Below are 24,420 nucleotides of genomic sequence, written 5' to 3' on the forward strand. Positions count from 1 at the left end.
GTGTGTGTGTGTGTGTGTGTGTGTGTGTGTGTGTGTGTGTGTGTGTGTGTGTGTGTGTGTGTGTGTGTGTGTGTGTGTGTGCTAAACTAGCAGCTGTAGATGTGAAATTAATCAAGATTTAACAAACACATGATATTACCTAAAATGAATAGATTGTTTCCAAACAAGCTGCCAGAGGCGAGCAACAATTGTCTCTCCGGCCTATCAGCTCTCCTGCCTGGGAAGAGCATCTTTATGTACGTTGTTTAGATGTCTTATCTATCTAAATCTGCCAGTTTAAAACTTAATTCGCTACTTCCATACAGCTGTTCATTTTATGTCCATCTCAAGTGGTGAAGACTAGAGTTTGTGCCTAGTGTGCTTAGTAGTCTATTCCCAGTGAGAGCTCTGGTAGTGGATCAAAGCCAGCAGGTACATCTAGCTGGGGAAGGTCTCATTTTGTTGATGAGACACGGGTGAGATATCGCATACAGTAGCTTCCCAGCATTTTTACAGTGGTTGGAATGAATCCAAGGTTGTACCTGGATTCAAGCTCATGCAGAATTGTTTCTCCAGGCCATAGTCTCTGTCTCTCCATGTTGGCTGTTGTGCTGAGTAATCAATCCTCTTATTCACTATTGCACATGGACTACTGAGATGTAAATTAAAGCACCTTGACAGTTCCCTAGGTTCACGGCTATAAATGCTGATAGAGATTAGCTGATTATAGATAGCATATTGCCTATCATTCTACATTGTTGTTGTTTATTGAATTGTACTTTACATATGTTCACTTTAATTGACGAATTCATTAGACACCTTCATTATACACACAGGACCTTCAGTCCTCCCCTGCACTATAGTGTCTTTAACGTAATACCACTGCTGCCTTTTGTTGAGTAAGGTTCAGGGGGTCTAATCCCTGCCCTACTCAACTAATGTTTATGATTTAATGTTTTGTATATAGTCAGTAAGGACTGGAACAGTGAAGTATGTCTGGGACTTAATCAGGCCTTTGCCCTAGCAAGTGGGGATTTTGGTTATTGTGCATGTTATTCATGACTGGGAGTCAGAGGGCAACATGACTTCTGTTGCATAAATATGTGAAAAGGAAAGCAAGTACTTATCGTGAAGTAGTCATTCAGCCTGTGCATTTTGTTTGTTTGGAATATCCTTGCTGTCTAGACTGGCACCTGCAGATTGTTTTCAGTGCTGTTTGACATAATAGGTTCACAAAAGATTCAATTAGTGTCAACACTACAGAATATCTGTTTACATTTAAATAGCATTTAGGACATTTCATGTGTCTCCCGTCTGGTGCTTCCAATAACTAGTAAAAACCTTACTTATTTTAATTGAGAAAATGTAAGTTTACACAATAGATCCATACTCAACAAGTTACATTGTGACAGTTATACTGTATAAGGAAAAGGGTGGAAGATTTGCAAAAAAATTATGGTTTCCACTGTCACTGATTCACTGATTCTGATGATCTGATTCAAAATGGGCATGTCTCAGCTCCTATTCTTTCAATATTTCTACTTTTAGGTTTGCTGAATTAATACTTATTTTCTTGCGCTCAGGCTAAGCCCTGTCTCCACAGTGTCTCGTGTTGTCCCTTTCGTCCGTTTTACCCATTCATCCTGGTATTTTACAGCTGTGTGGCCATATTAGTTTTTGTACACATTGAATGTGTATGAGAGAGAGAGAGAGAGGAAGGCAGTAGAGTCAATGTACAACTGGCAATCGCATGCCGTGCTGCTCTTTCATGACTATACTGTAGGTACTGTAGAACTTTAACTTACATACATCGCTATTATTATTAGGGCAGGCCTCCTGGCAGAGATTTGAGTTCAACTGAGCGCACCTTTCCAGTTACCCAGCAAGCACAGTCAGGACCCGGACCAATCAGTGACGTCTCGATTGGGGCTAGATCAAGTCAAACCAAGACAAGTCAGATCTGGCCCAGAATATCACCTGATTTCAACCAAAATTAATCCTGACCACAAAAACGTCACTTCCAGGACGTCATCTAAACACATTTCTCATCACCCAAAATTGCTGTCCAAATGTCCATATGATGTCCCGGTGATGACGTCCTGTAAATGACGTAAAGATCATCCCCATATGGGCTGTGATCTGGCCTAGTCCTGAACGTCACCGGGGTGATGACCGGGCGTCATCATAACGTCATCATGACGTCATTGTGCTTGCTGGGTAGTTATGTCTAAAGACTAAAGATTGGCAAGATTATAGTTAGAAGACAGAGAACCATTACTGGAATAAAGTCCATGATGGTATAAAGTAGAGCTGGGCGATATGGACAAAATCTAATATCACAACATTGTTGACAAACTACCTCGATATTGTGACTGCCTATAATATTGTATAATGACGATAATATCAATGTTTATTTTTTACACTTTTCACGTAAAAAAAGCTGATCTACAAACTCACAACACGTCACGATGCAAGCTTGTAGATTCAGATTGGCTGTTTTTGAAAGGCTTAAAGCTGTAATTCACTTTAAAACACATCTGCCGTCCCTTTAATGTCTACTCTGGTCTGTCTGCACCCCAGACAATTTTTATGTTGCTTGATTCAATATTTAGACAATTGATATTCTTTTGATCAGACACGCCCCCTCCTATATAAGCCCATTCAACTTCAAATTCCATGTTCACCATGTTAGACTCATTAAAAACACATGTCCCTGGTTCTGTTGTTGTCGTAATGCATGAGGGGACCATAATTCTTTGATTGCTTTTTTCATTTTAAATGTCTAATGAGTGTTATCTAACCCAGAAATTATTTCTTTGTTGTGGTGATGCCATGATGATTTGGTCTGTTGATATATGTTATAATATAGATATAGTATAAAGAGACAAGTCTTTGGGACATAACATTGACAAAGAAAATAAGGCTGACTGTCGACTAAGTGAATACCCGTTTACCCTTTTACAATCAAAAAGCTTAATTTAAAATGTTGTGCCAAAATACCTGGAGCAGAAATATAGGCTATGCCAGGAAATCCACCCATTTTAGGAGAAACATAAAGTACATTTCCAGTTTATTGTCAATGAAGCTGCTGCAGAAATTGTCAGAAGTTGTCATTCTATTGACAAATTGAAAATATTCTCAAGAAACCTGATCTTATTTGTTTTCATTGTGTGATGAAATGGCATACAGATGAGAGATTGTCTAATGTGTGTGGTTTTGCTCTCAGATTCCAAGCGAGAGTGCATTGAAAAGTTTGGGAAGGAGCCCAACTTGCGTATAGTACGAGATGACGACCAGATCTGCTACACAGAATACTCACGGATTGACCCCCTGGAGAATGGAGAGGTTAAACGACACTTTAAATATATAACAATATATACAAATGTGTATTATAGTGGGAACTGGCAAAAGTCAGGCTGGGTGATTGTCAAAAAGATGTTGATAATTTGACAGTATTTTGGGGTTGAGAGTTGGTGTGCTCAGAAGATATTTACACACAAGACAATTTTGAGAAACAATCATTATAGTAATGTGGATATGATGACCTAGCCGGTAGAGGCATTTGTTGTTCATTTCACTGCTCATTGCATCACTTAACTTTGGTGCAATATTTAAACTGTATTATCTAGTCTCACATGATTTAAATTATATATGGCCTAGCTCTAGCAGGAGGTACATGATTAAAATGGATGCTGTGTTATCCAGATTGTGGTGTCTCTGGTCAACGGACGGCCAGGATCTAAGAACTTCACCTACTCTCCGGTGCTGCGTGACTTCATCAAGGCCACCAACATCCGCCTACGCTTCCTCCGCACAAGCACCCTTCTGGCCCACCTCATCTCCAAGGCCCAGAGAGACCCCACCGTCACACGCAGGGTAAGGCGCGCACACTGGTGCCTCACACCAAGGTGCCACTCTAGCAGATTCTCTTTGCCCATTTGGGCAAGACATATTTACAGCACTGCATCAGCTCCATGCCAGCGTCGGTGTTTTGCTGACGCAAGCACACTGAGCTGATATGTCCTGCTTGCACATTCCTCTTTGTCGAGGCTTAATGCCAGACCTGACTGTCCAGTTATCATAGTCTTTTTCTTGGTAGAGAATGCCCAGGACTGGTTCAGACAGCTCACCTCCCTGCAGGCATAAGATGTAGCAGCAGCTGGTCTTAGTATTGTACTGTGCATGTACTGATTAGTAGAGCCTGACTAAAGACAGATATTTGGGTCCATTGCCAGTCCCGATTTTTGGAGAGCCGTACACCACCCATTTCTGATGTTTTGACTGATCATTTGTATTAAAAAATATAGAAAAAAGGGCAAATTTGTGAAATGAATCAGAAAAACATAGATTTGATTAAAGTTGAACTTGATTTAACTTATAAACATTATTAATAAAACACAAATAACTTTTAGATATATACAGTTTTTTAAATTAAGTGTACTAGGCCCGGGCCGATGTCCATTGGGAACGATGCCCGTTGGGAATGCATGCACCTCGAGTTATGCAATGCCCGCTGTACCGTGCCGCCTAACTACTGCGTCTCCCATTACACATGCAGATTTACAAGCACTACGTTGTGTGACACATCGCATTTTCTGCCTATAATGACATGCCAAAACAGGGACGGCTGGTTGAAAGTGGTAAAAAATCGGGACACATCGGCTACATAATTGCCGTTACCAATGTCTGAAGAAAAATCAAATAATGGCCGATGTATACATATGCAAAATAGGGGTAGCTTTCCTGTAGTACTCCTAAATTAACTTTTACACTTAAAGGAGTAGTTCACCGAAAAAATGACTTATTTCCATCAATTGCACACTCCATAACGCATTCCTAAGCTAATAATTTGATTCCCGTCTCCTACCGGCTAATGTATCCGGTAGGAGACACAAAGTAGATTATTTGTGTCTCCTACAGGATACACACCCGGTCATCAAATTATTGGCTTAGGAATGCCACAAAAACAAAAATAAATCCATGAATTCAAGGCTTCATGGGGTGTGCAATTGATAGAAAATAAGTCATTTTTTGGGTGAACTCCTCCTTTAACCGATTGACTGCCAGAATGATTTCAGACTTTTTGCAGTTGTCTGCCAGAGATTTTTCATTGAAAAAACAAAAAGTACTCAGGAGCCGAGATACAGAATTTTTAAGTTAACAAGGAAGTGGATAGGATTCTAGATCTTCTAAAAATCATAACTCCTTGGTCTTTGGGTCAAATTTAAAAAAGAAAATGTAAAAAAAAACGGAAAAAAACCCCCGCATATATGCGTTATTGGCAGGCAAGTGATGGATTCTAAAGAACGCATATATGCGTTATTGGCAGGCAATGAGTTAATGGCCGATATATTTATCGGGCTCTACCAATACGTTCAAATCTGTGGATGTTTTTACTTTGTATATTTGTTAAACCTGAAATTGGTATATTTTCAATGTCAGAGCAGTAAGAATATCTATTGACATTACTGTGCTGCATTCTTTTCTCACAGTTATAATGTAGGCTTTATTGTATGAAGTTAATCCTCAAGTTGATTGTACAGTATGTAAGATTCTACCTTTTGTTTTAGCCTGAGAGGCAGAAGATAAACAGTAGGTGTCAATTTCAATGTCAGCCAATATACTACTGTACTGTAGGTACAGATATTATGGTTAATGTTCACTCTTGTAAAAACGCTTGCGGTTAATCCAGGTGAGACATGGTTTGTTCTGGTGTGGGCGATATTGCTGCTGATAACACAGAAATAATATTGATTCAAATTCTGAGATAACATTTCTCTTTATTTACAGTATTACTACAGCATCAAGGACATCAGTGTTGGTGGACGGTGCGTTTGTCACGGGCATGCACAGGTGTGTGGCGGGCGGAACCAGGACAGTCCAAATAGGTGAGTAATGCTCTTAGTTTTTTCCCATTCTTTTCTAATGACTGTAGGGAATGTTGAAGCTATCAGATTTAGTTCGTTATAATGTTAAATGTCCTATGAATTTGGAGAACAGGATAAATTTGCAGATAGGCTAGAAATATTTACTTGCCCCTATTTATTCTTACAGATTCTTCCTTAGGCTGCAATTACTTTTATGAGCCTTTCCAAAGTACACAATAAAATAAAGATTTACCCAGTGAAACATTTCCCCTTATGGGATTGTTTGTAAAAGGGTTAGTTTATACAGTGTTTGGCCAAAGGAAGGATGACTTAATTTTCTGAAAGCAGCATGATACTATAGTCTCCTTGAGATCCTAGTGATATACTTGGGTTTTGGAAAAAGGGCAGTGACTTCATTTGTTTGTTTTCTGACATAGCCTTTGTGAAAAGCAACAGATTGTTTTGATTCCCCTGATTACCGACTGTGATGATGTAAACGAAAGGGTTGGCAAGAAGATGAAGGGGGTGCAAGATGTGAGATAACGTTCTGAGGCTATTGACAGTATTCACACAGCAGCCATTTTGCCCATCCAGGGGGTGGGAAAATAATTAACCACCAAAAATGACACAGCAGAATCTTATGCTCTTATTGTACCTTACAGTGCTGACTGGCTGCCTTTGATAGGGATTTGAGCATTTTACATTACCATTACCCAGGAGAATTCTATATTTTTTGGTCAGTTTTGTGAGATATTTGCATGAGAATCTCCGTGACAGTAACTCCAGGTGTCTCATCTCCTGCCTTCAGACGCCAGTGCGAGTGCACGCACAACACGTGCGGCGAGTCATGTGACCGCTGCTGCCCGGGTTTCAACCAGAAGCCGTGGCGTGCCGCTACCGCAGACAGCCCCAACGAGTGTCAACGTAAGTGAGCAACCGTGTATATATAGTGTGTACAATGCCTCGTTGTGGTGGTACATAAATAAACCACCCACCTCATACTGCAAAGGATTCTTTTTCATCACATGTTGGTTCAGTGAGTTGGGGCCTCCGGGGAGGGCTAAAGGGTTTTATGAGCATCCCTTTGCCTCTATCACGTTTTAGCTCTGTACCAAATGCCCTGATATGGTATTGCACAGAGGCTTACTGGAGACTCAAGTCGGCATTACTCAAGGGGTTTGCATGATGAACAGCACAATGTGGAGTTAGCCCGAGGACCAGTGCTTTTAATCTGCTCAGCCGGCAAGCCAGCCTTGCCAGTCCAATGCCAGTTAGGCAGCTGTGCCAAGTTGTCAAGTTGTCAACCAGCCAGTCAGTGGTTCACATTACATTTTCAAGTCAAGGAAAATGGATTTCTGAAAAGATTTTGTGCCAGGGGTAATGGGGGTTTAGGAAAATTACTTTTCCTAAATTATTCCAAAATTGTCTAAAATATTCAAGATGTTTTTTTTTAATAGCCGATCTACAAGTTCACAATGCTTTGCATCCGTAACACAATGTGAGCTTATAGATCTGCTATTTTAAAATAGGCAACAAAAAACAAGTTGTTTAAACCCCCTGAAACCCACTAAAGGACACCAGGGGGTCCACTGAACCCCACTTTGAGAACCAGCAACCTTGACATCCTTTCAGTCAGCCAGTTAGACAGCCAGCCAGTTGCCCAGACATCCATTCAGTCAGCCAGTTAGACAGCCAGCCAGTCGCCCAGACATCCATTCAGTCAGCCAGTTAGACAGCCAGCCAGTGAGGCTCATGTCAGCTGGATTCTAATTACCTTGGACTTTTGACAGGATTCTCCCTTCATAGCTGGAGATGCTGAAACCTGACCTGCTAGCAGCCTCTAAAACAGAGAGAGGGGGACAGAGGAGCAGTCTCTGCATTCTTGTAGTGGAAAGGCACCAGAACCATTCATAAACATTGATGAGGCACAGGGCCTGGTTTGTAGGAAGTTTAGATTAGATTTGTATAGTTTTAACAATCATATTAAGGGGATTTACTGTAGCAGCTTTAATCAGATAAAGGTTCAAGAAGAACACACTCTTGAATAATGTGTTGGCGCATGAGAACAGGGAATCAAATATTTTCAGCGTGAAACGTGTCTAGCATTCATTACCTGTGTGTTTGTGTGTGTGTGTGTGTGTGTGTGTGTGTGTGTGTGTGTGTGTGTGTGTGTGTGTGTGTGTGTGTGTGTGTGTGTGTGTGCTTGTCTCGGGGGTTTTCCTTCTCAGCTTGCCAGTGCTTCTCCCATGCCTTTGACTGTTATTACGATCCAGAGGTGGAGCAGAAGAGAACAAGTTTAGACACCTTCGGCAGGTATGACGGAGGAGGAGTATGCATCAACTGCCAGGTATGGAGTCCATATCAAGTCTAAACCGATTCCACACCATATACTGTATGTGTGTGTGCGTGCACATGTGTGTGTGTGTGTGTGTGTGTGTGTGTGTGTGTGTGTGTGTGTGTGTGCGTGTGTGTGCAGGGTGGGTGCTATTTGTGTCTGTCATCTGTGTTTGAGTGTATAAGTACATGATGAACGAATATTTCGTGATACCTTGTCACGGGTGTTTTGCGTTGCATGGACCGCTTTTAAGTCAGTCCTTTCTGCACTTCTCAGAGCTCAAATTAATGTTTCTAAAACAAACCTTGTTCTTGAACAAACAGAAGGGCCTGCCAGTTAATTTGGCCTGAAGCTCAGTTCTTTATTTAAAAGATGAAAGTAATTTTGTTGATACTGTATAGAGATTGTATAGGCTGTTATGATTCTATGATACACTTTTGGAATATGATACTAAGGCAGATTAATGACTTTTACCACAGTGTCTCTATTTTGGCACAAAAGAATTTAAAACATTTTAAGATTTTTCAGAAATAGCAAAAATAGCCGATCTACAAGCTCACTGTATGTCGCACTGTGAGCTTGTAGATCGGCTATTTTTGGTATTGATCTTACTTACGGTAAGTGGTTGAAAAGCATTGTCCTGTTAAATTCTGGTTGCACGAACAAATGGATCAGGAGTTCTACTTTATAAGGCAAAGGGCACATTAGTGCTCCTCCAGGGACTTGTATTTTAACACTATACATTTTATTGAATTCTGTGTGAGTTGTATGTTTTTGTGTCTCTTTAGCACAACACTGCTGGAGTCAACTGTGACAAATGTGTTGAGGGCTTCTACAGACCTTATGGACTGCCTACTGAATCTCACACTGGATGCATACGTGAGTTTGCACTCCTTACTGCCGGGACATGTATTGAGTCATAATTATATTATGACACAAAAAATTATAAATAGATATTTATTATTTTCTCATGCAAGATCCATTCGACGATGAAAGAGAAACTAGATGAGCAAAATCGTCTCTAACGCTGGGAACTAGAGTTCTCAACGGGCTTGAAAATGAAGGCCCGGCCCTAACTGCCCCGGCCTGAATAGGGCCCGGCCCGATCAATTACCACAATTTTAGGCCCGAAAACCTGAAGAAACCCAAAAAGTGTCATTATGCGCTTTATGTCCTCAAAGTCACGCATCCAACAAGCTTTGAACTGAGCTTGCTGCCCCAATTCGTCGATTTCCGATCACCGATTTTTTATTGAGTTTTGGCCATTTTCGCCAGTTATTTTTTAAAGGTTTCATGACGTTCAGTTTTACCACACATTAAAAGTCTTTGTCATGGTCCTTCAAACGTGTATAGAAAGTTTTAACAAAAAATTCCACTCCATTGATCCATGGCAGGTGTTTTTCTCTCACATTTCTAAAGCCTTTTCAACTGCAATGAAAAAAGAAATCTTTGCCTGTGGGTGTCGCTGGTGAGGGATTTTGCCTGTCAATCATCGCCTCTGTTCCGCCCCCCCCCCCCAAAGGAAAGGATAGGGGAGGGGAGGGGCGAGGAGGAGAGTGGGCGGGATTAATCGGCTGTGACCTCACTGCCGAAGGGCCAAGCTCAGATTACTTTTCAGCCTAATTATTCAGAAAACCCCAGACCAAAGAAAATCCACTGAATGTTCAAAGTTCAGATTTTTTGGGTGTAATTGAGGTCATAAAACCCCCAAAAAACATAACAAAAAAAAAATGAAAATGAATGTCATAGAACCTTTAACAACACAGGCTAGGAAGGTCAGCTGGCGACAAACTAGATACCAAAGTTCACTTTGAGCTGCATCCAACACATCCACTGCCATTTCCGTCTAGGGGCAGTTGAAATTTCTTTTTTGGGGGCTTTTCACGGAACCCGAGGCTCGGCTCATGTTCCAATGGATCCAATGTAGTTATTATTCAGTCACAAGCTCTTGTCATTGGTTAGATATTTATAGAACCCACAGATAAAGTTAACCACTTCCAACCTGGCGTCACTATTTTGAGCATGTCATTAAAATGTTCTGCATGTACTGCAAAAATAGCAGGCTTGTAGATCTGCTATTTATTTTTGTTTCACTTTTGTGCAACACACACTGTCATATGAAGTATGAAATAGGTCATTTATTTACAAAAAAACAAACATAAGGTGAAATATGGATGTACACGGTTTCTGCTATGAAATATACCGTAACATGGATATACCGTGTTTTACTCCATTGTGTTGCCATAGCATTCAAACGTCATCATTAGTGACAGATTGCTTCCACTTGAATTCTCGAGACTACAATGTGCAGTGTGACGTACGCTGGATTAACAGCGCAGACAGACATAACTTGTTGTCTCACAGTGTCCATATTTGACCTACGGCATGCATGGCTAACACAGGTGGCCAAAAACAATGCTGTGTTCAAAGAATCTCTGTCCCTAGGAGACACCGGCGTGTTGTTTGAGGCAGAGACAAATGGCACCGCCGCCAACAACCAACCACCACTTGTATTGTTGCTAAATTGGGCTCCGCTCCTGTTTACATTGCTGATGTGGGCCGTGGTTGTCTCTTGGCGTATAAATAGCTGCCAGTTGTGTTTGGACTTTGGAAAGCAATGGAATTAAACACGTTGCCCTGAGCTCTTTGAAAAGTGAACCAAAGGAGTCACTAACTCAATTAAGTGAGCTTAGCAGCGGAAGGTGTTTGTCTTGTAGACGGTGGAGGTCTGTTAATGATCATTCATCTTCAACAACTCCCCTGTGTCTTGAGCTGTATGTGTGGGGGGAAATCATAAATACATCCTCTATAACACGGAAAGAATACTTGATATGATATGACATTTTCTGCAATGTATGTACATTCGTCTCCATGTGTTTACATTTACTGTATGCATAATGTTCACATTTGTGTATAATGTGTGGGTATTCATATATTTTCATTCACTTTACCCCACCAGCCTGTAGATGTGATGGCAGGACCACCGCCGGCTGTGAGATGGGGTCGGGACGCTGTATCTGCAAGCCACAGTTCACTGGAGGCAACTGTGACCGATGTGCAGATGGCTACTATGGCTACCCCCCTCAATGCATTAGTAAGTTCAGTTTGGTGCAGTGTTGATTTTGACAGCAATTTTTTTTTTCGTTTTAGTCATAGTCTTTTGATTACAATTCTGTTTAGTTTTAGTCATCTAAAATGCTTTACTTATAGTCTAGTTTTAGTCGACTAAATATCATAACATTTATTTTTGGCAGGCCGTGATGGCATTGAAAAGATTTTCACTCAGCTGCATGCCGAAAATAGTTGATCTACAAGCTCAGACAGAGCTTGTAGATCAACTATTTTCGGTCTGTGACACCCCCCGTGCAACCATGATGACTTGTCTTAGTTCTACTGGATCTCGTCTCCACTATAGTCCCTCCCCAACATTTTAGTCTAGTTTTTATTTGTTGACAAAATTGTCAGTATATTTAGTCATAGTTTTAGTCATCGGAACTTGGTATTGGTGGGAATCAATTTTGATCCGGTGGATGGATGGATGTTGTAAAGTAGATGTAAGTGTATGTGGTTGTCATAATAAAGTGTGCAGGTTTGGTGTCCAAATAAAATGGTGGATGTGCCTCAGTGTTGCTGCACGTCTGATTCATGGACTAGAGAGGAAACTCCCATCAAGTCTGTTAATTGAGGAAGTCCTGTTTATGACCTCAAAGGAAGTGTGTCTGTACTGTATTTGGGGGCTCCATGTGTCAAGCTATTTGTGATCTGACCGTGGCTATAGCTGACCCCGTTCCTTTGATGGCTGTCTTTGATTTCATGGTCTGTTTTTGTTGAGGCACTTGAGTTTTGCTCTGAGAGGCTTCAAGGCTCTCTAGTCTAGGTTGACCCCAGAAGGGCAGATTTTGACTTTCAGGAGCACAAGGGCAGACGCATTCAATTAATGCTACAGGGCTGCATGCTGAAGGAAAGGAAAGTGTATATGTGTGCTATATGGTACTGTAGGTTTGCCTTTATTACAAATTCATTGTTCTAGCAAGTGAACTTTGATCAGAATTAGAAAATCTTTTATGTGTAGGTATGTTTGCTCAAAATGTGTCATCTCATTTTGTTAGTGTGAGACTGCATCACCTATGTTGTGTATTTAAAACATGTATTTAACCACTTGAAACCGTAATGAAACAGAGGCTGGCTAGTGAAGCTACTTGAACCCTGTTGAAAAGTCAGGTTTTTTTTTTTTTTGCTTTGGCACTTGAATGAAAGAGATACCTAAATCTAATCCGTTCCCCCCAAGTATGATATCGGAGCTAAATGGCCACCGTGTGAATATGGTCAGTTGTGCTCATGACCAAATATTGACCAGTTTGTATAATTTGGTAGACACAAATGATTCACTAAAGCTTTTGTTCTACTGGAATACGATCACCATGTGAAACCATAACAAATCTGTAGTCTGCCCCAAGATGTTTACATGTCACAAAAACTTTGGAAATTGTGCTTGACAGTGTATTACCAGAATACTGAGATTTATTACTGGATGTAATTACAAGAATTGGATGGTTCATCTCTCGGCCCGTAGGCCTGACAGAGTAGTCTCAACTTGTAGGCAGAATGAATGCTGCCTGGGTTTTAGGATGCACTCCTCTGCTTTATTTTTGGGGAGACAATTTTTCTGCAATTTGTTCTGTGGGTTATTATTTAATTTGACCTAGTTCTTGGTACAATAGTTGGTTTCCATTTTTTTTTAATTGTATGCCACTTGTGGTATAGCTGTTGATTTCCACTTTCCCCCTTTTGTAATCAGGAGGATATCCCCAGACCACAACCAAATCTCCTTCAGGTAATATTGAGGGTAAGTGTTCTAAACAATCATTTTAAAAGTGCTATTTAACTCTTATCATTTGTATCTTATCCTGCCTTGTCTTGCTCCCGTCTCTCCACAGCCTGCTCCCCAGGTTATTTCGGACCACCCAGCTGTCAGCGTGAGTGTGATTAGTGTTACTTGATGGGTGATTACAAGGCTACACTATGCTGGCAATGGCTTTTATTGCTTCTTAACTATTAGCAATTTCTACATCTACACTCTTTGCAATAAGCTCTCAGAGAACCTTTGTGAAGACCGTCGTTTCAGAATTTTGGAGCCACTCAACTAGATACAAGATAATACAGGTCATTAAACAGAACATTTGGAGACCATGTTGGGCTCTAATGAGTCTACCTGACTTTATTCCAAGGTTACGGCTAAGAGCCAGTATCCAAATCCGGCCAAAAAAGGGTTTTTAGGAGTTCTTGACTTGAAAGTCAGATGAATTATGGTTAGGATTAATGAGCAGGTTAGAACAGCGGCTCACAAACATGTCAAGGACCCACAAACCGATACATCAATGGTTTAAATTATTTTTGTGCCCAAGGTACACCAAAGGTCTCAAGGCACAACTCTAGTCCTAGCAAAAATAGCAGATCTACAAGCTCACAACGCATTGTGATGCGATACGTTGTGAGCTTGTAGATGGGCTATATTCGCAAATCTTTCAACATTTGTGGACAAAAAATTAAATATTTATATTATTAAAATTTAAGCACACCGTCTGAGAATAACTGTAATATGTAATATTCCTCCATAAGGGTATGTTCACACTGTCCGTCCTTTATGAAGAAAAGGTGCTGCCTATAGTGATTTTTCTGCAAAAAAAACTCAACTGACTATATATATATAACTTGTTGAACATTGATGATTTAATTCCCTGACAAAAAAGGATAATCATTTTGTATTTTAAAACAAAATGCTAGACGCCAGAAGGTTAATAATGGTGATATTTAAATATGCCTGCCTTTAAGAAAATACAACTCCACAATGAATATAATTGATACAATGTAATTATACTGTATTAGGTACTGTAATAATAGGTTTAATATATTGTTTTTGTTGAACTGAAAAGAGTGAAATGGAAAGCATTTCCAGACATGCCTCGAGGGAAGCCTCCTGTGCAATCAGCTGCTAAAAGGTGGTCCACATCATATGATAATTTTTGTAAAAGTCAAACTGCAGGTCGATGGGGTCTCTGTCCCCTCAGGATGTAAGCAGTCAGTTGGGGAATGTTTAGGCGAAAACAAGCTGCCTATTAATAGCTGTAGTCATCTCCAAAAATCTCCTTTTTTGGTTTTCTTTTGAGCTGGAATCAATTTGGGGAAAGCATGATTAGTTGGATGACATTTGATTTGGAAAATGGCTGTTTTTGTTTCATTGTTTTTAGACAAACAAAGTGACCCCGACTGAGAAAGAATTTCATCAATAGCTTTTCGGAAGAGGTTTTTAATGTTTTGTTGCCGCTTAGGAGCCAAGTTAACTATAGCACTATTCTGTGGTGCTTGTCACCGTGCCAGGCCTATTCATATGTGAATGCCAGGCTTGGCAAGACACTGGCACCATTGCGCAAGCATAGTCCCACCATGTGAGAGTAGTTTATCTGACTGAAGTGTCATTGACCCTTGTTCAACTGGGTCAAAGACAGTCCTCAGAATCATGGGGAAGGTCTTGGGAATGACCCTAGCGTTCCGAATTTTAATTTCTGTCCTATTAGGATTAAATCCTATTGCTTGTGTGGTATTAATAGTTTCTGATCTCTTCATCGTACAGGGTGTGTGTGTGACGACAGAGGCTCGGTCTATGAAGTGTGTGACGCCTCGGGACGCTGTCTGTGCCGCCGGGGAGTGGAGGGGGAGCGGTGTGACCGCTGTCGACCCGGGTACCACACGTTCCCAAGCTGCCAGGGTGAGAGACCATCTCCACACGCTGCTGAGTCACAACCTGGTTAATATCAGCAAACATCAAGTCAGTTATGAATGAAAGGTGTGCTTCTTGGAGCACATGCCGGGTTGCCTACCCCAGCAGTGGTGGAAGAAGCACTCACATATTTTACTTAACTAAAAGTAGCAATATCACAATATAAGAATACTCTGTTACAAGTGAAAGGCCTGTGTTCAAAATGTTACTCGAGGAAAAGTACAAAAGTATTGGCATCAAAATATACTTTAAGTACCAAAAGGTAAAGTACTAATGTTTGAAAATATCAGATCTACAAGCTCACAACGCGTCGCTTCGTGACGCGTTGTGAAGCTTGTAGATCGGATATTTTCAAATAGCCTATGTATAAAATAGGGCTAATAGTGGTTAATGCATGTTTCATAATATAGTCATTTATATCTCTGAGATGTAGTGGAGTAGAAGTAAAAGTTTTCAAAATTGTACTTAAGTGCAGTACTTAAGTACATGTACTTAACTTACTTTCCACCACTGCTACCCAGGGCCCGCAACCTTTGTTCATAGCCACTTGGGAATGGGATCTGACTCATACATCTTGAATACATGACCCCAGAGATAATGTTTACCGATTTGTAATCTGGTGCAAACGGGGCCTATAAGTTGCGTCATGATCCATCTCTGCGAGACCTAAAATGTTGTGCTCACTTCCCTCTCTCCCTGTCACGTCTAGAGTGTCGCTGTGACGGCGCTGGTGCAGCTGGCACTGTCTGCGATCCGACCGGCCAATGCAGCTGCCTCGCCAACTACCAGGGACAGCAGTGTGACCAATGTGCTCCCGGCTACTACGGCTACCCGGACTGTGCTGGTGAGTTAACACTGTGCCAAAACCCCATGTAACTACAACAGAGAGCCCACAGATCGGGTCGGGCGTGACCTTTGATGTGCCATTGCTGCTGGAAAAAGTAATGCTGCTGGTTTCATTAAGGCTTACTGTGGCCTCTTCTCATGACTGTGGTGAATACCGTGATTCTCCCACAGTATCCGTTAAAGCCCTGTGCTGTCATCCACACTGATTTATCTCATGTTTTCGACACAACAAGACATTTCACACAGAGATAAACTTGAGGGATATAAATATATGGGCTTGCCCTCATCTTTAGAAAGGATTCTCTTTTCCAAGATTAGACCACTGAGAATAAAGTCCCGTTTTTAGTGTTCTTCTGTTAAATCAGACACAGATGATGTACGCTGCACATGAAGCTCGTCTCCAAGAAGCCACAGGATTTGTTTGGAATTTCTTCAAGCCTTTATTCATATCGCAGGCTTTCTGACCATATACCACCATACATTGTGCACACATCTCAAGGCTTTGTGGCATTTGCTTGTTTCCTGGTGTCAGTGTGCCAGTGTTCACGGGAGGGCTCCTACGGCACGACATGCAACCCTCTGTCAGGCCAGTGTCTGCAGTGTCTCCCTGGGGTGGTGGGACAGATGTGTGACCGCTGTGCCTCAGGACTACAGTTCCCACAATGTTCAGGTAATCCCTGATTGGCCACTGTCCCCCTCCCCCCTTTCACAAATATGATCACTTTGTAACACTTTATTTTTAACCCATTAAGAATTGAGCAGTTTTCTGAAAAACTTCAGTTGCTGTATCAGCTGTGCTCAAACTTTTTCATGTCCCCCATCTCAAAATATGTTGTACTATAAAGGTGAATGCTTTACACATAATCTCAAGAGTTAATGGCCTACTGTCCTTCTGGCCTACTGTATGATTTGAGCTTGTCCTTTGACTGTGTGTGTGTATTGTGTGTGTGTGTGTTTCCAGCCTCCATTAGACAGTGTAACCCAGCGGGGTCAGAAGTCATCAATTCACAAACGGTAGGTAGGCCTCTCTCAACAGACTATCATTTCTATGCTAAAAACGTAGCTTTCGTAACATGATGATAATTTCCTGTCAGTATTAGACCCCCCCCCCCGCGCGCCCCCAACTGGGTGTGGACTCACGTGTATTCACATTCCTGTATCTGATAACAGAGCAAACTTGCCAAACCTTCATCCGGCAGAGTTAACAAGGACGTTTTTTTTTTTGTGTCAGTGGAAGTGAAATCAACTGTAATCAAAAAAAAGGAAAAGAGACTTCCTTCCATTTTGAAGAAGAAACTGAAAAGAAAATCAACAATATGCATCAGTGCCACAGACATTTACTATAGGACTCCTAGATACAATGTGATCAATGTTAGAGCATATACTGTACTGTGTATATATATATAGTTAATATTATTCTGTACTTACCAACCCTGTAGCCTGACCAGGGCTCCTGTCGCTGCCTACCAAATGTAGAGGGACCTCAGTGTGACAGATGTAAACCTCTCTACTGGAACCTAGCTACAGATCACCCCAGCGGCTGTATAGGTAAGTCCCAAGTAGGACAAATATAATGTTACATGATAACCTGGATACATTGTGAAGCCTATCCACACAGACTGCTCATAGCATGCTGTACCTCGCTTTGAGAGTGCCGCAAAGAGCTGCTACTCGTTCTGCAAAAACAGCTGCACACCTTCTGCAAAAACACCTAGTGATGGGACGATATGAAACTGTAATGTCACAATTATTGTGGACAAAATAAGAAATATGCTTAAAATATGCAAAGGGTGCAAATTTCTGCATATATTTGTATTGTCTCATAGACCATCATTTGTGAACAATCTTTTTACTGAAAACAAACAGATTCGGACTCTTGTCAATACCCAACAGATAATCACAATAAGATATTATTATGTTTTATTCTATTATTCAAGAGAGCGAGCCTTCAGCTAGTGTAGAGAGCCCACCTACTGCAAAACTGTAAACGGTCATTTCCACACACAGACCCTTTACATATCACTGTTTCCCTCAGCGAATTGATCCCAGAGTAAGATGGAGGTTATTGACTATTTTATGATGACTTGAATAGTTTTTTATCATGATAAAAACATAATATTGTATATCGTCTCGTCTCTACGCGTGCGCACCTTCTGCAAAAACAACTAATTGCACACCCTCTGCTAAAACACCTACAGGAGCTGCACACCTGAGGCAAAAACGGCAACAGTAGCTGCACAGCTTCTGCAAAAATAGTCCAAAGGGTTTTTTTCCCGTAGCAATATCAGCCCCTATGTTTTATCGTCAGAAGTATTAAATCATCAGTAGCAACCTGAAGAGGTGCTGATATGGGCCTTGGCCTCTCTTACACACTCTGTCAACGGGGAGCCATCCATCCACTCTCCTGTCCTTCACAGGGACGGTTGGGGGGGAAAACACATTAATACAGGCTTCTTGGCAGCTTTCCTTTTGAACGAGTGGGATTTCATCAATGTCACAGTGCAAGAATGTGCACGGTGGCATTTCAGAAACCTGGAATACTCCCAAGCTCCTCCCTCTACCCATGTGGTCCAAAAAAAGAAAAAGGCGGTGGTTATTCAGCGCCAATTAGTAAAGTAAACACTTTTAAAGCGTCTAGCGCTCTGGCAGTGCCTAACAGCTTTAATATCCACTACCAAAAAAACTATAGTACTGTACACCATTTCAACATAAGTATACTGTATATAGAAACAGTCAGTTGAGGAGTAGCTTGCCTCCATTAACCAGCCAGTGGTGAGGGAACAGCCTGAGGCTTTGCCCAGATAGTGCAGATACCTGGTCTAATGTTACAGCTCTGCTTTGCAGTAAGAATGTTATCACTGTCAGCCTGTGCGGAGATACAGGAGAGAAGAGGGAGAAAAAAAACAAGTTTAATATCCCAGGAATGCCTCAGGTTAACTGTGGCCGAACATTGAGGAGAGCCTTTATTTCGTTCAGTGAGTTGAAAGCCCCAACGGTAACGTTCCCCCCGCCGTGGCCTTTGATGTGCAACTCTCTGAGGATCAGGGGAGGGGGCTTGTGCTGTCATGTTTCACCCATAAAAGTGAGAGAATCGTGTAATCAGACTCTATTCACGACCAACACCATCTCCCACCCCATTACCAACCCCACCTCATCTCCCTCTCTCTCTCTTTGACAGAGTGTCAGTGTGATGTAAAGGGGACCTTGAGTGGCGTTGGGGAGTGTCAGCAGGTGAGGTTACCTGAGTTTCCTTTATACTCTCCGCCTGTGATGAGCAATAATACTATTACACTGTACTGTACGTGCAGGGTTAAATGTTCTGTTATTACTCTCTCTAATGTTGGCAGGTATGTTAAATGCTATTTGATGTACAGTGGTGTAAAGTAACTAAGTACATTTACTCATGTACTGTACTTAAGTACAATTTTGAGGTACTTTTACTTTACTGGAGTATTTCCAATTGTCTATACTTTTACTTCTACTCCACTACATCTCAGAGGCGAATATTGTATTTTTACTCCACTACAATTATTTGAAAACTTTAGTTAGTGTGGTTGCCCGAATGGGCAACCAGACTATTGTTTTACAGAAACTTTATTCTTTCTAGATAAACAATTTTTTCAACCGCATCTCCTCCCACAGTTTATTTTTCCCAATTTAGTGCCATATGTCAAAATGACCGGCCTCACCGGGAATCGTCTGCTTGTATTTTGTTAAGAGATTGGTTGCATAGTTTTATTGATATTGATTTATTAGTGCATTAAATGTCCCCATCCACTTTAATGGAAAAGTGAAAAAACTCAAATTCAAGTATTTTTTTCTCAGAAACCGTAAGAGCTAGAGTTACCAGATTTGGAGGGGAGGTTTATAATTTAGTCCGAAATTATTTAAATAAATAATCACACCATTCGGCCTCATGGTGGCGCTATAACAGCCCACTTTACGTTTTTGGCCTATAACTTTTGAACCGTAGGTCCTAGAATAAAAATCTTTTTTCCCCCTAGATTCCTTGGGTCATGACGCAACTCCCCATATAGGCCACGCCCATTTGCGTCAGGATAGATTTTCCGCCATTTTGAATTTTCTTCAAAACACACTTTTAGCTCCTCCTCCCACATATTTTCTCCAAATTTCACAAAAATCGGTACACATTATCTCTGGACCCATGCGATAATCTGGAGCGAAACAGAATTTTGATAGTCCATACCGTTCGTCCGTAAATGGCTTCCAAAGTTAGCGGAAGGGGCCCGTTTTACAAAAAAGGCCACAAATCACTAACGAAACGTCCAGTCAATCCCAAATTTGAGTCACATATCGAGGGTGGTTTACTCAACGAATCCCCAAAAGTATTTCCACTTTGACCCATAGGGGGCGCCACAAATGCACAAAACGTAACCGTTTGATGCAAAAATATGATTTTTGGGGGGATCAATCCTCTCAAAATGAAATAAAAGTGATATCAGGAGTGACGTGACAATATGATTGGCCCGTTACATTTGTGGGAGGGGCCTATTTCCTAAAATCAAAACGGCATGTATCACGAAGGCAGGATCCGATTGACACCCGATTCGAATGGCACGTCACGCGGCCTCCGACGGTATTCCTCCCAGCTTATTCCCCGAGTCCCGGCGGCAGCGACCCGCGACTCGCGTCGGCGCAACCACACTTTGCAATTGCCCTGAATTGCGACGCGTCTAGTTACTAGTTACTTTGCAGATATAAATGATTACATCATAAAACATACATTAACCCCTTTAGCCCTATTTTATACCCAGGCTATTTGAAAATAGCCGATCTACAAGCTCACAACGCGTCGCGATGCGACGCGTTGTGAGCTTGTAGATCTGCTATTTTCAAACATTTTAGTACTTTAATTTTGGTACTTTTCATCTACCGTGTTTTGCATGGGCTGTATGCCTATAATCTGATATTTGCACTATTAATCGTCTCCTCTAGAAAAATGGGCAGTGTTACTGTAAACCAAATGCATGTGGACATTCCTGTGACACATGTAAGCATGGATACTTCCTGGTGCAGAAACGTAACTATTTTGGCTGTGAAGGTGAGTAACGTCTTCAAACCTAAATCATTGAATATGGGCTACTCTATTCTTATGCTCTATTTCTACACAATTGTTATACTGGATGATTACAAAAATGTGTTTCTATCTTTTAATAAAACCACTTCCACGTAACATGTAATACATCAATAATTGACATACAAGTGAAACAAAATGCCAAGATTTTACTTCATAACCAACATAAGTTATTATACTTTATTTTTGTCTTCCTGATAGGCTGTCAGTGTGATGTGGGCGGGGCTAATGGCAGGGCCTGTGATGATATGTCGGGACAGTGTCGGTGTCGGAATCACGTAGTGGGCCGTACCTGCACAGAGTAAGCACTGACTGAATCATAACTTAATAGATAAACACATGTTTATGAAATGTACGCATATTAGAGCTGCAGCTCTTCGATTAATCAAATAATTGAGAAGCCTGTTTAAAAAAAAAAAATCTATACATTAATTAACCATTTAAGCAATATTTTATACTTTGTCGCACAATGGTGCCATGCAAAAATAGTGAAAATAGGGATTGATTATTAATCGCTAATTTTATTGAATTAACGATTGCCATTTTTTTTAAGAGTCTAGTAAATCGATTAGTTCGATTAACTGTTGCAGTCCTAATGTATATTATCTATTCTAGTCTATATCTTATCTACCAATTGACATACTCTTACTCTCTACTATGACAGCTGAGTGCTGAAAGCCCTTACATCCTCATGCACAAAAAGACAGCTATGTTCACTATGTATAATTTGTGTTTAAATTTAATTCTGCCCCACTAGGCCCAGATCTGGCTACTATTTCCCTAGCCTCCACCAGCTAAAGTATGAAGTAGAGAATGGCATCACTCCCAACTCCAGGCCTGTGCGCTTTGGGTTTGACCCCCGCAACTTCCCAGCATTCAGCTGGAGAGGTTATGCCATTATGTCTACAGCACAGGTCAGTACATGTTTACTTCAATTGTTGGGACATTTTCACCGCACTATGTGAAATAATTTGGCACTCATTTATTGCGGGGGGGGAGCTCGACCTTGTCTGTTATCTCAAGGTTTTACAGGATGCATCTTTCCACTTACTTTACTGCTGTTGCACTTGCCTTCTCTTTTACCTCTCTCCCACTTGAAACATTTACAATGAGGCTATTGTAGGCAATGTGGTGGCTAGCTCTCCTAGCACTAATCCTATCTCTTCTCAGCCAGAGGTGATCCTAACGCTTGCCATAGGCTTTCCTGGCCCTTTCCATGTAATAATGCGCTACGCCACTCTCCAACAAAAAGGGGCGGCGCGTGTGAGAGCGAGGATCTTGGTCACGGAAGAGGCTGGCTTTCACTCTTGCTGTGACTGTAAGTGAAGGGCCATCTTTCCTATAGCTTTCTTTTTCCTGTCTTGACCGCGCCGGCTCTCCATTAATTAACCCCTTGTATCAGTTTACCCGCTTAACCCACTAGTCTGTCATTAACATTTCCCTTAACGCCTCCCGCCCAAACCGGTGTCCCTCCAGTCAGCTATGTGTCCCCCCCCCTCCCCTTGTCTCTGCAGACTGAAGTCAGAGTAACAGTGCATGTTGATGTGGACGAGGCAAGGCAGCCTCTGTCCCCCCTGTTCCGTGTGGTTCTGCGGTTCGCTAACCCCAGCGGTACAAATGTGAGCGGTAGTGTCAAGGCCACCAATAACCGTGGCGCGCCAGGTAAGGCTGTGTCTGACACCAAAGTTAACTTTTAAATGTGTCACCATGCATACCATTGTCATTTAAGGTCCAATTCAACACCCTGTTCACACCCTGTTTGCTCATAACACACACATAATAGAACTAAGCACACACTGTATTGTAGCTTTTGTCAAGGGAGTCAAGGCCATCCATACTGGTCCCTGGGGGGCACCAGGGTTCCAGGACTGTGGCTCAAAAGCCACAAACGATTTGTGTAAAGGGGTCTTTAACCATGTTATGCATTAAAAAGGGGGCTTTATAGATAGGAAAATCTGAAATAAATAATGTGCTGTACACCAAAAGACCCAGGCGAGCCAGAATGATTGACAAATGACTCTGTGAAGTCTTTGAATGAACTAATTTATATCATTTTGGCTCAGAAAACCACTCAGACTGGAACATTCACATTTTTTGTCAAGAGGAGGGTATTAACTATAATGCCAACATAGTTGATTTCCCCCGGCACTGGTGTAGCATAACAATAAAAAACAACAACTCCCCTTCATGTTGTTTATAAATTGGTGCATGATGCATCTAATATCTTACGCAGTCGATGACAGCCGATGCTTTTCCTATTGTAATGTGCTCTCAGCTGTGAAGGTGTCATTTTACGGCCTTGTGGTTTTATTTCTTCTGCAGGGTCAGGTCAGAGTCAGGAGGTGGTGTTCCCTGTCAGCACCTCCCCTACTTTCCTTACGGTTCCAGGAGAGGGTTTCGCTCAGCCCTTCTCTTTGACCCCTGGAAAATGGGTGATCCACATACAGGCCCAGGGAATTCTGCTTGTGAGTACAAGAGAGGGGAAAAAGGGCTTTGTTCGTGCGTCTTCCTCATGTCGAAAGCCTGAGTCATACGGAGTTGTGCAGGGGTGTTGCGCACCGTAAATAGCCAATCTACAAGCTCGAGCTTGTACATCTGCTATTTATTTTTGGTGCACGACAGCCACGCGCAACTATAAATCAGGTTTAATTTATGCTCTGGTGAAAGGATTAAAGTGTCAGTTACCAACGTTGTTTTAGAAAGAGATCAGGGAACAGTCATTCTTAACTAATAGCGATAATTGAAAGAGCTTCTGTGAGAGAAATCAGCAGAATACATTCTTTCTTTTTTACTCATACTATTTTCATGTTTTGTGTTTTCAAAACAAAGTAATTTGTGCAGTCAAAGAGATAGGCTGATTCACATCGTGAACAAATGCCTGTGGTGTTCTAGATGCAAATATTGAGCAAGAGTTTTACTAATGGCCGACAAATGACCACAGAGGTACTGTATCTAATGCCAAAAAGAAGGAGTTGGATAGAGCTCACTGTAAAACTAAAATAAACTTGGTAGCAGAATTCAGAAGCCTTGGGAAGGGAACATTTGAGGTTGTAGACGCAGAGCTCGCATTATTAACTGTACACAACGACTTGTGGTTGAAATGTTTTCAAAACATTGCTATTGTTAAAAGTTAGTGTCTGGCACTTTAAGCAGTGTTTTGCTTACACAATGCAATATGTTTGGGTTGCGTGCTCGGTGTAATGTAAATTAAACTTGCCTCTTATTTCTCAGGATTACTTAGTGCTGCTTCCCCGCGACTACTATGAGGCACCTCTACTGCAGGAGAAGATCACCCAGCCATGCACGTACACCCCCGCTGCAGATAGAGACACAAAGTAATTACAGGATTTATCGTGTAAACCAATGGTCCTCAACTGGTTTCTCGCTTGGGAGCCACATCTCAATGAATTAATTAACTGATATACCACATCACAACAACTGACATCACACAAAGCTGTTCTTCCCGAGGCGGTGAATATGTCTCACCACTCGATATTGGGCACTGACACTCTGTTTGAGA

At 41.5% G+C, this 24,420-nt stretch overlaps 1 protein-coding gene across 3 annotated transcripts in view; it reads left to right on the forward strand.

The window, feature by feature from the left end:
* LOC308094376 (laminin subunit alpha-3-like) overlaps positions 1–24,420 on the forward strand; it is an 83,323-nt gene that overhangs the window by 20,847 nt on the left and 38,056 nt on the right. For 2 of the 3 annotated variants that reach the window (XM_080440992.1, XM_080440994.1), the window contains exons 4-24: positions 3,206–3,324; positions 3,685–3,855; positions 5,770–5,867; positions 6,655–6,770; positions 8,075–8,193; positions 8,970–9,060; positions 11,141–11,275; positions 12,980–13,027; positions 13,119–13,157; positions 14,813–14,947; positions 15,669–15,803; positions 16,338–16,475; positions 16,767–16,819; positions 17,245–17,353; positions 18,984–19,036; positions 20,762–20,867; positions 21,102–21,201; positions 21,658–21,814; positions 22,415–22,562; positions 23,223–23,365; positions 24,132–24,235. In XM_080440992.1, coding sequence (XP_080297118.1) covers positions 3,206–3,324; positions 3,685–3,855; positions 5,770–5,867; positions 6,655–6,770; positions 8,075–8,193; positions 8,970–9,060; positions 11,141–11,275; positions 12,980–13,027; positions 13,119–13,157; positions 14,813–14,947; positions 15,669–15,803; positions 16,338–16,475; positions 16,767–16,819; positions 17,245–17,353; positions 18,984–19,036; positions 20,762–20,867; positions 21,102–21,201; positions 21,658–21,814; positions 22,415–22,562; positions 23,223–23,365; positions 24,132–24,235 — 2,317 coding nt within the window. The remainder of the gene's footprint in view (positions 1–3,205; positions 3,325–3,684; positions 3,856–5,769; positions 5,868–6,654; positions 6,771–8,074; positions 8,194–8,969; positions 9,061–11,140; positions 11,276–12,979; positions 13,028–13,118; positions 13,158–14,812; positions 14,948–15,668; positions 15,804–16,337; positions 16,476–16,766; positions 16,820–17,244; positions 17,354–18,983; positions 19,037–20,761; positions 20,868–21,101; positions 21,202–21,657; positions 21,815–22,414; positions 22,563–23,222; positions 23,366–24,131; positions 24,236–24,420) is intronic. The other variant, XM_080440993.1, reaches the window with a different exon arrangement.

This window comes from Gymnoscopelus braueri (genome assembly GCF_963280865.1).
Source record: "Gymnoscopelus braueri genome assembly, chromosome: 10".
NCBI lineage: Eukaryota > Metazoa > Chordata > Actinopteri > Myctophiformes > Myctophidae > Gymnoscopelus > Gymnoscopelus braueri.